At 41.4% G+C, this 14,772-nt stretch overlaps 1 protein-coding gene across 1 annotated transcript in view; it reads right to left on the bottom strand.

Moving 5' to 3' along the window:
• pclob (piccolo presynaptic cytomatrix protein b) overlaps window positions 1-14,772 on the bottom strand; it is a 59,960-nt gene extending 45,188 nt beyond the window's left edge. The window contains exons 1-7 of the mRNA XM_078793243.1: window positions 14,729-14,772; window positions 6,744-7,851; window positions 5,105-5,827; window positions 3,008-3,796; window positions 2,157-2,936; window positions 936-1,865; window positions 3-848 (exon numbers count right to left, since the gene is read on the bottom strand). Coding sequence (XP_078649369.1) covers window positions 3-848; window positions 936-1,865; window positions 2,157-2,936; window positions 3,008-3,796; window positions 5,105-5,827; window positions 6,744-7,851; window positions 14,729-14,772 — 5,220 coding nt within the window. The remainder of the gene's footprint in view (window positions 1-2; window positions 849-935; window positions 1,866-2,156; window positions 2,937-3,007; window positions 3,797-5,104; window positions 5,828-6,743; window positions 7,852-14,728) is intronic.

Here is a 14,772-nt window from a genome sequence, read left to right on the forward strand (position 1 = left end):
ACCTCCCCAATAGGCATGGGCTTAAATCCACACTGGTTGCACACAGTGTTTTTGCATTCAGTGCAGGTATTGTAGTTGGCTTGATCTTTCGACCTGCTGAGTTCAACCTTACAGAGCGGGCACGTAGAACCTGGTTTGACAGCTGATTTGGTAGTTTCTGCAGTCTTTGGACGTTCTGTTGTGGCCGTATTTCCCTCTTTAGCTGGACCTGATGGCGGCATCTTGCTCTGGTGCGTTGACTCGGTTTTCATCTGTGCCTCCAACTTCTGATGAACATCAGATTTAATGTCCATGGCAGATGACTTTTTGGGAGACGCTGGGGGTGTTTTATTAGGATGATCCTGAACAGCAGATGTTATTAATGAAGATGCAGAGCTGAATATTGAAGAACCAAAACCAAACATCTTTCCAGTGACTGAATCTGTAGAATCTTCTGTGTCCTTTTGAGATTTGGTAGCACCCAAGCCAAAAAATCCTCCTGTCTCTTGCTGCTTTGCTGCAGTGGCATTACTTTGTTTACGTCCAGGTTGGCTTGCTGACTCTGGTAGTTTTTCAGGAATTGTCTTCTCATTTTTCTGTTGTGTTTTATCATCAGGTGCGAGGCTAGCCAACGTCATTGGTGTGGTTGAAGTTTCAGGTTTGCCCAACTTAACAGAAGCTGATTTGTCTTGTGGGGGTACAGCCTGGCTTGGATTTGCCTTTGGCTGAGATGTTGGAACTGGTTTGGAGCTATCCATTGACATGGCCGCAGGAACTTCAAATTTCTGATTCTGTTTTAGAAAAGCTGGTTGCTCAGATGCTTCAACTGCTCTTTTCATCTGACAGGTAAGACATAGCCATTCATTTTTCTGAAATAAAGCAAAAAATAAAATGGGTGTTGCTTTTGATGTCAGAATTAACAATTCAAGACGTTGGAACAAAAGATTTCGACTTACCTCTCCATTTGGCATTGGATTAAATCCACATTTGTCACAAACGGTGGTCCTACACTCAGTGCAGGTATTGTAATTTGGGAGTTCCTTTGAGCTGTTGTTTAGTTTGATGTTGCATAGTGGACAGTTTGTATGGCCTGCTTTCAATTGGGTTTGAGGAATTGTACCTGCCTTTGGTGGCTGGGATGGCCCTTGTTTAACCTGGTTGGCCTCTTCTGGTTTCTTGACCTCCTGAGCAAGAACTTCAGGTCCTTTTGGTGGCAGTTTGCTGGGGGAAACTGTTGGTGTACATTTGGGAGAATGTTTTAGTTCATTTGCACTCTTTTGAGAAACCTGCACTGGAGCAGACATCTTGCGAGAGCTTGGTGGTGTGGTGCGTGATTCCTCCTGAACAGCTGATGATATTAGAGTGGATGCTGAGCTGAAAATAGAAGAACCAAAGCCAAACATCTTTCCAGTGATAGAGTCTGTTGTTTTGGAAGCATCAGAACCTGTTTTGGGGCCACTCGAGACTTCGGAGGTGACTTTATTCTGTTTTAGACCAGACTGAGGAGTCTGGTCAAGTGATTTCCTGGTATCAGATTTCCTGGTATCAGGTTCCTGCTCAGACACTGGGGTATCCTGTTTGTTCTGTTCTTTTAAAATAGCAGTCTTATTAGCCGGTGTTCCAGCTGTGGGCTGACTCTTTTGCAGAGAACTTGGTGCAGAACCGTCCTTCTTCTCAGATGCTGCACTGTGCACTTTCAGAGGCACGCCAGATTTCAATGATTCCTTCTTAGTTGTTTCCACTTCATTTAAAATTTTTGTCTTCTGAGGTTCAGAAGATGGAAGGGTTTTTTTCACTGTATTGGGAGGTTTTATGGCAAGCTGCGTGGGTTCTGATGCATTCAGGGCTCTTTGCATCTGACAGTTCAAGCATAGCCATTCTTTTTCCTAGAAAAAACATAAAAAAACATACATTGAGAATAACAAAAGTCAATATTTACAGTGATTGTACATTGTTGCTGTCCAGTCAAAAATATATATTTTTACTAAATCAGAAATAATAACAAAACATTTGCTGTTTGTTTTGAAGACACTTGTTTGTTGGTCACACATCGAGAGGAAAAAAAGAAATTTAGAAAGAACAAAAATCCAAATACATACTTAATGTTTTCAAATTATTTCATATGAATTAATAATTTAATAAATATATATTTTATTGGAAACAATTATACTAATTACCTTTGCCAGATTTGGCACGGGATTAAATCCACACTGGTTACAAACAGTGTTTTTGCATTCTGTGCATTTGCTGTAGTTGGGAGGATCCTTGGAACCTAAGTTAATTTCCACCTTACACAGAGGACAGGTAGATTTGCCTTCTTTGGAAGCTGGAGCCTCCTTTAACTGATCAGATGGCGGTTTAACTTGTCGGACTGGCTCTTGTTTCTTTTGTTCTTTTTCCTGAGCAAGAGGCGATTTGGTCATCTTTGTGGCAGGTATCTTGGGGGACAGCGGAGGTGTCGTTTTGGATTCATCTTGGCCAGCTGTGGTTATTAAAGTGGATGCGGAAGTAAAGATGGAGGAACCAAAACTAAACATTTTTCCACCTATTGATTCCGTGGACTTCACCGTATCAGAGTGAACTTGGGAATCTTTTTGTGCACTGGAGGAAGCATTATTCTCCTTTAGACCACTTTTACTAATTGTATCTGGTGGCTTCTGGGGTCCCTTCTTCTGGTCTTCCAATGGAGCTTTTGGACCTGGAGCTGGAGTTAGGGATTTATGGTTCTCCGGTCCTTTCACAATGTTCTTCTTTGCAACTTCTTTCTCTGGTACTGAAGCAGCAGAGGTTTCCTTCACTTTAGACTCAGCAGTTGTTGGGATGTCCTTCTTGGGGACATTAGACAATGCACGAGCTGTGTTTGGCGAGGCCTGTGGTTTCATCATGGGGGTTCCTGGGGGTTGGGAAGCTCCAAGGGCTCGTTGCATTTGACAGGTGAGACATAACCACTCCTTCACCTGTAAAATATTATGTTTAGTGTTAATTAAAATATCATGAGTTGAGTAATAAACAAAACAAAGTGCCTTACCTCCTTTACATTTGGCATTGGGTTGAATCCACATTGGTTGCAGACGACATTTTTACACTCCGTACATGTGTTGAAGTTGGGTGCATCTTTAGAGCCAACATTGAGTGCTGATTTACAGACAGGGCAAGACTGAGGACCAACTTTGAATGCATCTGCTTTCCCTTTAGGCTCTGACAATGGTTTGTCTGCTTTCGGACCCTCCTGGCTTTGTTGTGGTTTCTTTTCCTGCTCTGCTTTCTTTGCAGATGGAGAGTCTTTTGAAGTAGACATTTTGGGAGAGGCCGGTGATGCTGCCGGTTTAGATTCATCTTGGACAGTAGAAGAAATCAAAGTGGATGCAGAGCTGAATATAGAAGAACCAAATCCAAACATCTTCCCTGTTACTGACTCTGCAGGTTTTGCAGGATCAATCTGCTTTTTAGGGCTTCCGAAACCGAAGAATCCTCCTGTCTCATGCTGGGCAGGGGCCTCAGTGGCATTTCCTTGCTTTTGTGCAGTTACCTTTGACTGCTCTGCTATCCTCTGTTGATCTGGCTTCTTGTTGTCCTGCTGTGTTTTCTGGGCAGGAGTGGGGTAAGCCGGTTTCTGACTGTCATGTGCTTTAACAGCTTCAGCCTTGGATGACTGTGATGCTGAAGTAGGTACATTCCTCTGTGGAGAGTCCAGTGGAGAAGTCTTTTGGGGTACAGTCCTTTTTAACGGTGAAGTAGCCAATGGACTGTCTTTCAGGGGCTCGATTCCTTTGGTAGCTCTTTTCACCTGGCAGTTTAGACAAAGCCACTCTTTCCCCTTAAATGACACAAATGGACAAAAACGGATGTTAATTTGTCGTTAGTAGAAGAGCCATTAAAAACTAGGTACAGTTTGAATCGGGCATGAGGTCTTTAGACTTGAATTTATATGGTTGGGTGTTAAGTGATGGGTGAGTTACAATGTGATGTGACTTCATCATTCCAGAGAGAGGGTGTGAAGTTAGCCAAATAATTGAAAACAACAAAAATAATCTCAATTAGGTACAGTGCAGTTGCGGAGGCAAAAGGCCACCCCCCACCAAGTCTTGGTTGTATAATATATACAGTAATAAAAAATAAGTAATAAAAACATATATTTTTGAAAAAGCAGCAAAATTCAAACCATAAAGTATATGATAATAACATGACATAACTTTTTCAGGTATTAGCATATGCTTACATTTTAGTTATTACAGGGCAGGGGTTTGAAAAATAGAGGGGTTTACAACATCAATTTGGCAAACTTAATAGTGAAACCTCAATAAAATATGAAATGAACTGAACTGTCCCGCATGGTGGAAACAACCTTAAATGTTCAAAGATAATTAATTTTTTTAAAAAAAGGGTAGGTACAGCTTAGAACAGACTTGTCTCATTTTAGTGGTGCTCTGGAGAGCAACTGATATTGAACTACTGCTGTAGGTTACTGGATATGTTGTTGATTTTTCCAATCCAATGGCATTTAATATATTTAATGTGCACATACGTATCGGAGGGTAAAAGCAGTCGCCTTGGGCTGTCGTTGGCAAGCTCGTCCTTAAAAGCTGCACATTGTGCACTGAATTACAGAGTCGAGTGTGTGTCCTTTGTGTCAAGTCATTTGTGCTTCAGACTGCCAGGAAGATGCCTTATCCATTTACTTCAGTGTATGGCCTCGCCTGTAGTACAACCATGAGAGGCGTGGATGTGTATTTTTAGCATAACTTGTGCTGTTGGCTAAGACCTTAAAAAGAAAGACCTTATAATGTCAATATAGTTTAATTATAAAAAGCCAGATAGGGATTAATTGTTATTCACCTAATGAGGCCACAGAAAATAAACACGAATAGCAACGATGCAGCTTTCTTTTCGTTTGCAAGTAATCTGCTTTCAGCAATGCCTGTTCAAAGAGATACACTGTACAAGCACATCTTTCTAAAGCTGCAAGTTAAATTTAAACACTATTAAGTCCAAATATTAATGTAGCACTGCAGGTTGGTGATAATTACTGAAGGTACCAAGTCAATTTGTCTTGCAAAAACATAATTAATAAATAATTAGTTTTTTTGTATTTTTTGCTTTTTAATGTGATATATGTGTGTCTTACCTCTTTTACATTTGGCATGGGGTTAAATCCACATTGATTGCACACAGTGCTTTTGCATTCCGTGCAGCGGCTGTAGTTGGCAGAGTCCTGGGAGCCCATGTTGAGCACCATCTTACAGATAGCACAAGAAGATTGGCCTTTGTGGGGGACATTGCTGGGTGCTTCCTCTACAACTTTGGCCTGTCCTGCTGCTTGAACTTTGGCCTGCTCGGTTTGGAGTTTCTTCTCCTGTTCTTGTGGTTTCATATCCTTGGTGGGTTGCATTTTAGGAGAAACTGGTGGTGTGGAGGCTAACAGCGTAGATGCAGAACTGAATATGGAAGAACCAAATCCAAACATTTTCCCAGTCACTGACTCCTCTGCAGGCTTTGCTGGTTTTGAAGCACCAAAGCCCTTCTTGGGCATCCCTTCTTGTTGTGGTGCAGGACTCACACTTCTTTTCCCTGGTCCGCTTGAAGGATGTGATTTCTGGGAACCTGATGCTGTCTGGTTCTCCTTCTGCGTAGAATCTTCACCAACATGTTTTGGTCTCTCTTGGACCTTAACCTCACTTTTGGCTGGCACTTTTTCTGAAGAACTTGGGGTCTTGCTGGGTGAACCTGATGCCGGTGTCTCCTTTTTGACAGGAGCAGCAGGCGATGATGGCATTTTGGATGATGTTGGCTTTTTCATTGGTGCTTCAGCTCTCTTTATCTGGCAGGTGAGACAAAGCCACTCGGATCCCTGTACACAAGGAGAAGAATCATTGTATCTTTGACTATACATTCTAATTCATATGATGCTGAAACTGATGAAATGAAAATAAGTTAACTGTGTGATACAGTGGAGGATAAGCACTGCTGAGTTTGTAAAATTAGAATTTGACAAGCATTTCCAAGGAATATTGCCTTGAGTTCAAAATGCTGTGTGATGCTAATGTTAGGTGAGAAATAACAACATTAAGTAGCATTAAGTATGTGTTTAATAGACACTTTTGGTGTATTGTTGCTGAGCTATAACTATATGCAATGTTAGCATATTGGAAAAGACGTCAGTGAGCATTATTTCTAGCCTTTTTGCAACATGTAATCAAAGAAAACCAGAAGTTACCCTAGAACTTATATTCAAAGCAGAAAGACTCCACATAATCTGACATGTCAAGTGTTCCATTAAAAAATATATTGTGTAGTAACTTACCTATAGTAACACCTGTATGACAAGTAGTACAAATAACACGTATGCAGTAAAACCTAAGCACTTTACCTTCAAATTATGCCTTCAACATAAAAATTATTTTTCAGCCTCTATTTTGAAACAAGTTAGCTTAGTTTTACACTTGTATGACATATACTGTAAAACCTTATGAAAATCCTTTTCTGATGCATTGACCCTGAAGTGAGTATTTATTGTTAGCACTCAATTTCCAATAATCCTCCAGAGGAAATTGACTTAATCAGAATTATATGTGCGGTTAGGTACCTTGTAAAATAAGCCATAATTATTTGCAACAATTTAAAAATATATTTTAGCCTACTTCAAATTAATTCCCCCTCCAAAAAAAACAATAATGGAGTCAACCTTTCCCAGGCGCTCACAATTTTACTTTTGCATTATTTCCTATGGGAAAAATTGCTTCAATTTGGAGTTCAATCCAACTTACATCAGAGTCCGGTGGGCTGAAGCCACACAAGCTGCAAACTTGTGTTTTACACTGTGTGCATGTTTTATGGTTTGGTGGCTCCTTGGTGTGTATGTTGAGTTGGGTTGTGTTACAAACTGGACAAAGTGGCTTGGCTACTGCTTTTGCTTGGGAATGTGCATCTTGACTCCGTGCTGAAGATGGAGACCCTGAACCCCGTGAGGGGTTAGGTGTACCAGGTCCTTTCAGCCCGGACTGCTGCTGTGCTCCCGCCTTGGGTGCAGCCCGTGTTGGGCCAACAATAGGGGTACTCTGTGGTTGCTTGGAAGGCTTAGGTGACCCCTGTTGTTGCTGTCCAGTATTTGGTGACCTTTGTTGTTGCTGCAAAGGTTTAGGCGACCCCTGCTGCTGCTGTTGTCCAACCTTGGCTGCTCCTTGCTGTACCGAGTCCGGTCGCATTCCAGTCTTAGCATTCCCTTGCTGTGGTGTCCCCGCTCTAGGTAATTCACTCCTAGTCTGTCCGCCAGCTTTGGGTGAACCATGTTGCACTGAGCTTTTTGGCTGAGCATCAGGTTGTGCTGGGGGGTGTTTTAGGGGTCCTGTCTGTCCATTCCCATGCAGCTCTGGTCCTCTCTGTTTAGCAAGGGGCTGGCTCTTCTGCAAAGGATCACCCTGGTTGAGTTTTGGGGGTCCCTTCTCTTGCTGCGTGCTTTTGTTAGGGTCCAAACCTGACAGTTGACCTCCACCTGGCTTGACCCCGTGCTGTGGGGGAGCTTTCTGGTTTTTGTCCCCTTCCCCTTCATCGCCAAATAGTCCAAATTTGTTAACAGCAGAGGACACAGCACTAAGCGGATTGCCCCCACTGAGGAATTTGGAGGAGAACATCTTGCCCTCTTCTTCTTCCTCCTCCTCGTAGGAGCTGGAGTCTACTGAAGTGTCTGAGTCAGAGCAGGAGCTGCTGTCTGATCCTTCTCCGGGCACTCCTGCAGAGGCCTGAGGGGGAGCTGGAGTCGGAGCTGAGGAGAGAGCATCGACAGCCCCGCTGGTGCTGCTATTAGTGCTGCTGCTGCTGCTGCTGCTACTACTGCTGCCTGGACTCTCCTCTGGCTCTGCATCTACATTAGACTTCCTGAATGCATGAGATAGAGATGGAGGATAGGGAGATGGTGTAGAGGGGGAGGTCAGGATGACAGGGAACAAGATAAGATGGAGGGATAATGGAGGAGAGAATGTGTGAACCACATTAACATCTGTCTGTGCCATAATACATTATACAACAACATTATGTCATAATAATTATAACATAAGAAGAAACACAAACAGCAATTGTTCTGTTAGCAGGGCTTCATTAATTCTATTGGTCCATTTCACTGTATACAAGTGTATACAATATACATTGTATACGTACGTTGCAACTAATGATTATTTTAATAGCCGATTAATCTGTTGACTATTTTTTTTTCAATTAATCGATGAATTGTATTTAAAACCAAGACATATTGTATTTCCTCCGAAATTGCATGAATGGACTTTTTCCCTCCCCAAAATCATAAATATTATTTAAAATCCTGAACACTTGCATGACTGTATGTACACGGTTATTAACAAATCTTGAATTCATTATGAACAGAATGACTACGTTTGCATGCATCACACACAATTGTACATAGTGTATCACAGTAGCTAACATATGGCAAGCACACACAGCTGTTGGAGGCGGGTGAGTTAGAAGGGCATGTGAGGCACAGGGGACTAAACTCATAAAATGTCTTCCAGGTCTGTTTGTGTCTTTATTCTGATGATTCTTGAATACAGTGCTTTTTGCTGATAAGTGTTTGTCCCCTATGGGGAAAACCAGTATATTTGTAAAAACAGTAAAAGTATATTTGAAACTCGTGTATAATATACACAAGCCACACACTCTTTTGGAGACAGCTAGGTATGGACAAACACAGCTCATTAGCATTAAAGCTACAGATACATAAAACTGTGTTATGAAAAGCACTTTTAAATTAAATTCAGGTATCAAGGCGAATAAACTATTGTGGAATCTGAGACTTATTTAAAATTGATGAAAAATACTATAATTGACCTTAACCACTCTGGTATTAGAACAGGCCCTTCTTACACTTACTCTGAAACAGGGTTGTTACTCAGTGTCCAGTCAGGGTATTACATAACATCATGTGATTAATTCTGTCTTGGGTGTTACATGTTAATACTAACACACTACAAAGTCAGATGTTTTCATTCAAGGTGATGAAGCCTTAGTATATCCGTCGTTTTTGTTTTTTTTTAAGTCATCAATGATTCTGCCTCTGCACTTTGATTTACTCTCTACAGTAGTCTGTTGCTTCTATGCAGGAGCATGGACCAGGTCAGTAAGCCGCTCTAGTGAGCATAAACATTACGCGCCTGACAGATTCAATACAACACAGAACAATGTGTAAAGGCTGCAATTAAATGATCATTCAAGGTGCAGTTGCTTGTCTCATTCATCACATTGGGGTGCAAACACTGCAATCTAGCTTAGTGAGATGAATGATTAAAATTGCAAATTAAATTGCAAATATATTGCATTTGTACTACATGCAAGGTTGCTATCCAAAAAAGATGACATAAACAGCAGATGACATTTATGGTGGCAGTATGTAGGATGGTGTAAACTAGTGAGAGACAGTCAAGCGTGACGACGCGGATGGAGAACACCTCATCCACATTTCCGTTCTGTGCCCTTGACCAGAGGCTAATTCACACTAATTCAATGTACAATATAGTCTAAATAACACAAAATCAAACGTCAGGAGGGAAGCCCAGTCACGGTGTGTATATATGTGTGTGTGTGTGTGTGTGTGTGTAGGGGGGGGGCATCTCCTCCCATCCTGCATCCTTCACCCTCCGCGGCCACAATGTCGAACAGTGTGTTGCTCTCATTCATACAATGATAATGATGATAATACCTTCAAATGCGTCCCCATCGTGGTCCAAAAAAAAGACGTATTTGTAATATCCTTCCTGAGAGTGATGGAGGGCACAGGGCAGCCGATAGAAAGAGCGATCAGCAGGCTCTCCGCCTCCTGTGCGCAATGCGCATGCGTCCCAGCTGACAGGTGATCACAATGCATGTCGTATAGCTCACGCAGAGAAATTAAAGGGGACGGCGAGGTTTTTATTTTTTTAATTACATCCACGTGACTCACGTGACCAAAGCAAAGTGTTTGGACATGCCTGCGTGGATGTCTTGCACGTTTTTTTAGTGGTGAGGAATTGTAAATGTCATGTTGGTGAAGTCAGAGGGAATGCTGCATTCATGCTTACACATTTTTATCACAGTATTTGGGATTTAATGTGTCCGCATCTACTATCACAGACGACTGGTGGATAATAGTGTATTTAAGATCATGGTACATTACACTTTTTGTCTAATATGCATATGCTTGTCACTTAATTATGTACATCTGCACACTCTATCCATCCATTTTCTATGCGACATATTCTCACTAGGGTCGTGGGGGTATGTTGGAGCCTATCCCAGCTGTCTTCGGGTGAGAGGCGGGGTTCACCCTGGACTGGTCGCCAGCCAATCACAGGGCACATATAGACAAACAACCATTCATACTCACATTCATATCTATGGACAATTTGGAGTCGCCAATTAACCTAACATGTTTTTGGAATGTAGGGAGGAAACCGGAGTACCCGGAGAAAACCAACGCATGCACAGGGAGAACATGCAAACTCCTCACAGAGATGGTTGAGGGTGGATTTGAACTCAGGTCTCCTAGCTGCGTGGCCTGCACACTAAACACCCGTCCGCCGTGCAGCCATTATTTCATAATAATAACATATTTAAGTAAGCCAGGCTACGTGTGATGTCCCAGTGAGCCAGTGTTAGAAGAAAATATCTCTGAAACAAAGAAAAAGCAAAATACATCGCCTTTAAGAATCATATGTTGTTATGAATTGGTATTTTAACACAGTTGATTGTCTCTATCCTATTAGAATATCAGCCAAATGTTTGGAGGCACGTTTGTATTCTATGATTGAGAAAACTGTCTCCATACTTTTCACTGGTACTGTATTTGTGTATGTTGCAGAAAAACATATTTCCTCAACATCTGCTGCATCAACCATCAACATCCACATGGAAGATGGCTTTGTGACTAATGTGATGGCCCCTACCGCCAGGTAATTGGTGTTGGTGTTGGGGCCATCAGGTGTTGGTGTTGCTGCTCCCTCGCCCTCTCTTTTGCCCTCTCTCTCCAGGTTACTGCAGGACCTGGAGTAGTTGGTAATTAGGTCAACTCCCTACACCTGGGCAAGGTGAGACCTTGGGAGCCTAAAAACCTCAATCTGAGGACACATGAGGAGGAGAGACCGACGGACAGAGCTTGGCTGTAGTTGTGCAATTTGTGGCAATAAATGTTGGCATTGTTTGGTCAGGCCCGTCTCCCTCCTTTGTTGTTGTCGCTGCCTAAGACCCAGGCTGTGACAATAAGTAAACACATTTCTGGATTATTACCAAAATGCCTACTTTAGATGTTTTTGTTAGAATGTTAAGTTTGCAGATTTGTTTGAGATGCTTTTATATATAGTTGGTGTGGCATGCTATACTACATATAATTCAATATAATCCTCTCGCCCGAAGACAGCTGGGATAGGCTCCAGGACTACATATAATGTGAGTCACAATTGTGAAGGAACCCTATCCATCATAAAGCAGAAATTCAGCCTGTTTGCTTACTCTGTCGAGACATTTTCTCTCTATTTTTAATGAGTACACATACTGTATGCGAGATAGTAAATGTCCACAGGCACAAAACACCTCTACAGACATTCCTCTCTACTGGCCTTCATACTGGGCCTTAGTTTTTCCACCCAGAGAGCAGATGTAAAGTGCACAAAGAACCTGCTTAGGCTCATTGTGTTGTTGTTGTTGTTGTTGTTGTAAAACGATTTAAAAAGATAAAAACAGAGGAAGAGACAAGTTAAGATACTTCCATCCTGATATATGTTTGGAATTCATAGCTGATAGTGATGCTACCACCATTTCTGTATGAACTGGACCCATGCTGACTCCGGGGAAAAAATCGACCGAGCAATTTTCTACCTTTGAAAGTATGTGTCACTGCTTTGTATAAATGGCACCAACAAGGGATGACAAAGAAATATAGACGCCCTTTGGCAATTTTGTGCCACAACAGACGGCCATTTCAACCTGCATGAAAACGCTGGCATTTTCCCACCTTTTTGAGTGTTGATGCAGCATCACAAGGATTAAGTTGACCTGCACAATTTTCCGCCTCTGCAGGTAGTACCAGAGCTGTTCTTAAAAGCTGGCATTTTTTCCATGTTGCTGTTCAATATGACCAGCAGCGATACAGTCGCCCTGGAAATTAGCTGCAATTCTTTTTCATAAATCTTGCAAAGGCTGTCATTTTTCTGCCATTATTCCATGTTGCAAAGCAAAAGACATTGAAAGACAGCAGTTGGCAGTCAATGTTACTTATTGAAAAGACGTCTACAGACGAGAGAAACAAATAACTTCACAACAACACATCAACAGCAGTGTAATTCCAACACCATACTGTATATGTATCTGCAACTCACAACACGCCTCTTCCTCATTGTCACTAGACAACTGCGAGATGCATTCACACAACAACAACCTCTTTATCATGTATTTATTTGGTGTGTATGTGTTGTCTAAATAAACAGAAAGACACAGGAAAACAGAAAGTGCATAGCCTTGTATCTCATTTATGTAGCTCTTACTGTACAAGTACAATTTGCTGCATTTAAGTGTAAATTTAAGCTGGAAAATGTCTAGCCGGGACAACCAAGCAACCAAGTATAATAATTACAGCAATCACTTTTACTGCAAATACTAATCCAAAATCGGAGGAGAACGTCAAGGTCAAGCTCGCAGTAGACCAGCTTGAGCAGGCGTACCGTACCATATGGTGGCGCCTCGATGCAGCAGTATAATGCAGGCTTTATTAGTTATGTTATGGGCATCTCAACTACCACCGTTTATTTGCTATTTGTGGGTGGTGTCACTGATTGTCTTTTTACTGTGTCAATATAGTATGCATAGTTTCGGCAACAGCAAGATTTGCTGGATTCCATGCGAAAAGCACAGGCGTATATAAATGCCAGATTTATTGTGACAGCGCTGACGTAGCAATATGTGGAATGTCCGTGTGAAAGAGCTGTTTGAAAAAGCATACATATTGATATATGAATGCATTACATTTTGCTTAATGTGTTGACTTTTTATTGCACCATTGTGTAAAGTAGATAAATGAATCTTCTACAGTCATACCCAGTAGTGGTGAAGTGTGAATGAGTTGTGTGGGAGGCAAGTTTTGTGAGTGCGTGGGAAAGTTACATCATGTGTGATGTGCATATGCACAACTGCAGCGGTCAGAAATCCTCTCATTAATCCTGCAATGCACATTTTCATCTCATTCTCTCAATCTACCATTTGAAAATCATTTGTTGTTGTTGTTACTGTCATGGTACCCTGGCTTTTATCGTTGTTTACGCAACAAGAGAAATAATGAAAAGTGCCAGGAAATGCAGCTCGTTCATGTGAAAGCCTGGACTACAATCTGCACTCTAGCTATTCCCTTTTCTCCCACGCACACTAGTGTTGTGACACTTCAGACCAGCACTTACAAAAAAAAATCCCTGCTCTCTCACAGCTCAAGCATCATCGACTCAAACAGCAACTGCCCAAAGTGCATACTTGCATGCTTTCGGGTGTAATGTACAGTGAGACAAATATAGGATGCTGTTGGTAAAAGGCTGCATAGGAGAAGAAGCTTTCCCTGTTGGGAAACTGGTAATGATGCGATTACCTTTAATTGTTTTTTTGAAGAGGAACTTGTGTACACAAATTCAGAGAAGGAAGAGATTGTTTTTTGGCAAGCCAAATTACTATTTGCAATCATCAACTCAATCCCATAAGATCCAATACAAAACAACCAGTAAACGACGACAATGTATTCCACTAGGAATCTTTGTTCTTCCCCACGCATTGCCAAATGTTGAAATAAAACATATTATATATTTTTTGAATGGCTATTTGTAGTGGGTAATGCAAAAAAAAGTGAAACAACTGTAAGAACCCATGTAAGAAGATATGTATGTTAATGTCCATAATTAATAAATTTTTGTTGAACATTTTTCATTATCGTACACCATAAAAATGTAAAGGTTTTGGGATGGTCTGGAATACAGGCAAATGTTAGTCACCCTAGATATTGAAATGGCAATATTGACAGCTAAACTGCACATTTTCAGGTGGCCTTTTATTGTGGCCAACCTAAGGCATACCTGTGCAATGATCATGTTGTCTAATCAGCATCTTGATATGCCACACCTGTGAGGTGGATGAATTATAAATGCTCAATAACACATATTTAGGTAGATTTTAAAACAGATAGGCCTTTTGTGTACATAGAAAACATTTTACATCTTTGAGGTCAGCTCATAAAAAATAGTAGCAAAAACAAAAGTGTTGCATTTATATTTTTGTTCGGTGTATCTTGAAATGAATTTTTTTAAATGAATTCAGTACAGCATTTTTAAACCAAGAATCAATTTGTGCATCCATGTTCTCTATCCTTCCTCTTTTCATCCATCTAAGTCATGTCTCCTCTCCCTTCACGCACATACGTATAAGACATTACTGTTATATTGCATTGTTATTTTCACATGCAGGTTCCAGCCCTGATGCCAGCACCCACGCGCCAGTCCCTCTCCTCTCTGGCGCTCAGTCAAACTCACTCAAACAGAGCTTACGAGCAGTACTTATCGCTCTCATTTTAATTAGGCCGACACAGCAGACCGTAATGCAGCATGGCAGTTTCCTTTTCAGTTGCAACTCTCATCTGCAAGATTTTCTAGTCAACCACAGATACTGCAATCACCTCCAGTTATATTTTACATTACATATGTATTTTTTAGGCAGTCATTATTTCTTTTGCCAAATAACTTACCTCTGTCGACCCTTCAGGAAGGCAAAGCAGTTTTTCCCCGGCAT

This window comes from Doryrhamphus excisus, linkage group LG1 (genome assembly GCF_037039965.1).
Source record: "Doryrhamphus excisus strain RoL-2023G ecotype Guam linkage group LG1, RoL_Dexc_Guam_v1.1, whole genome shotgun sequence".
Taxonomy (NCBI): domain Eukaryota; kingdom Metazoa; phylum Chordata; class Actinopteri; order Syngnathiformes; family Syngnathidae; genus Doryrhamphus; species Doryrhamphus excisus.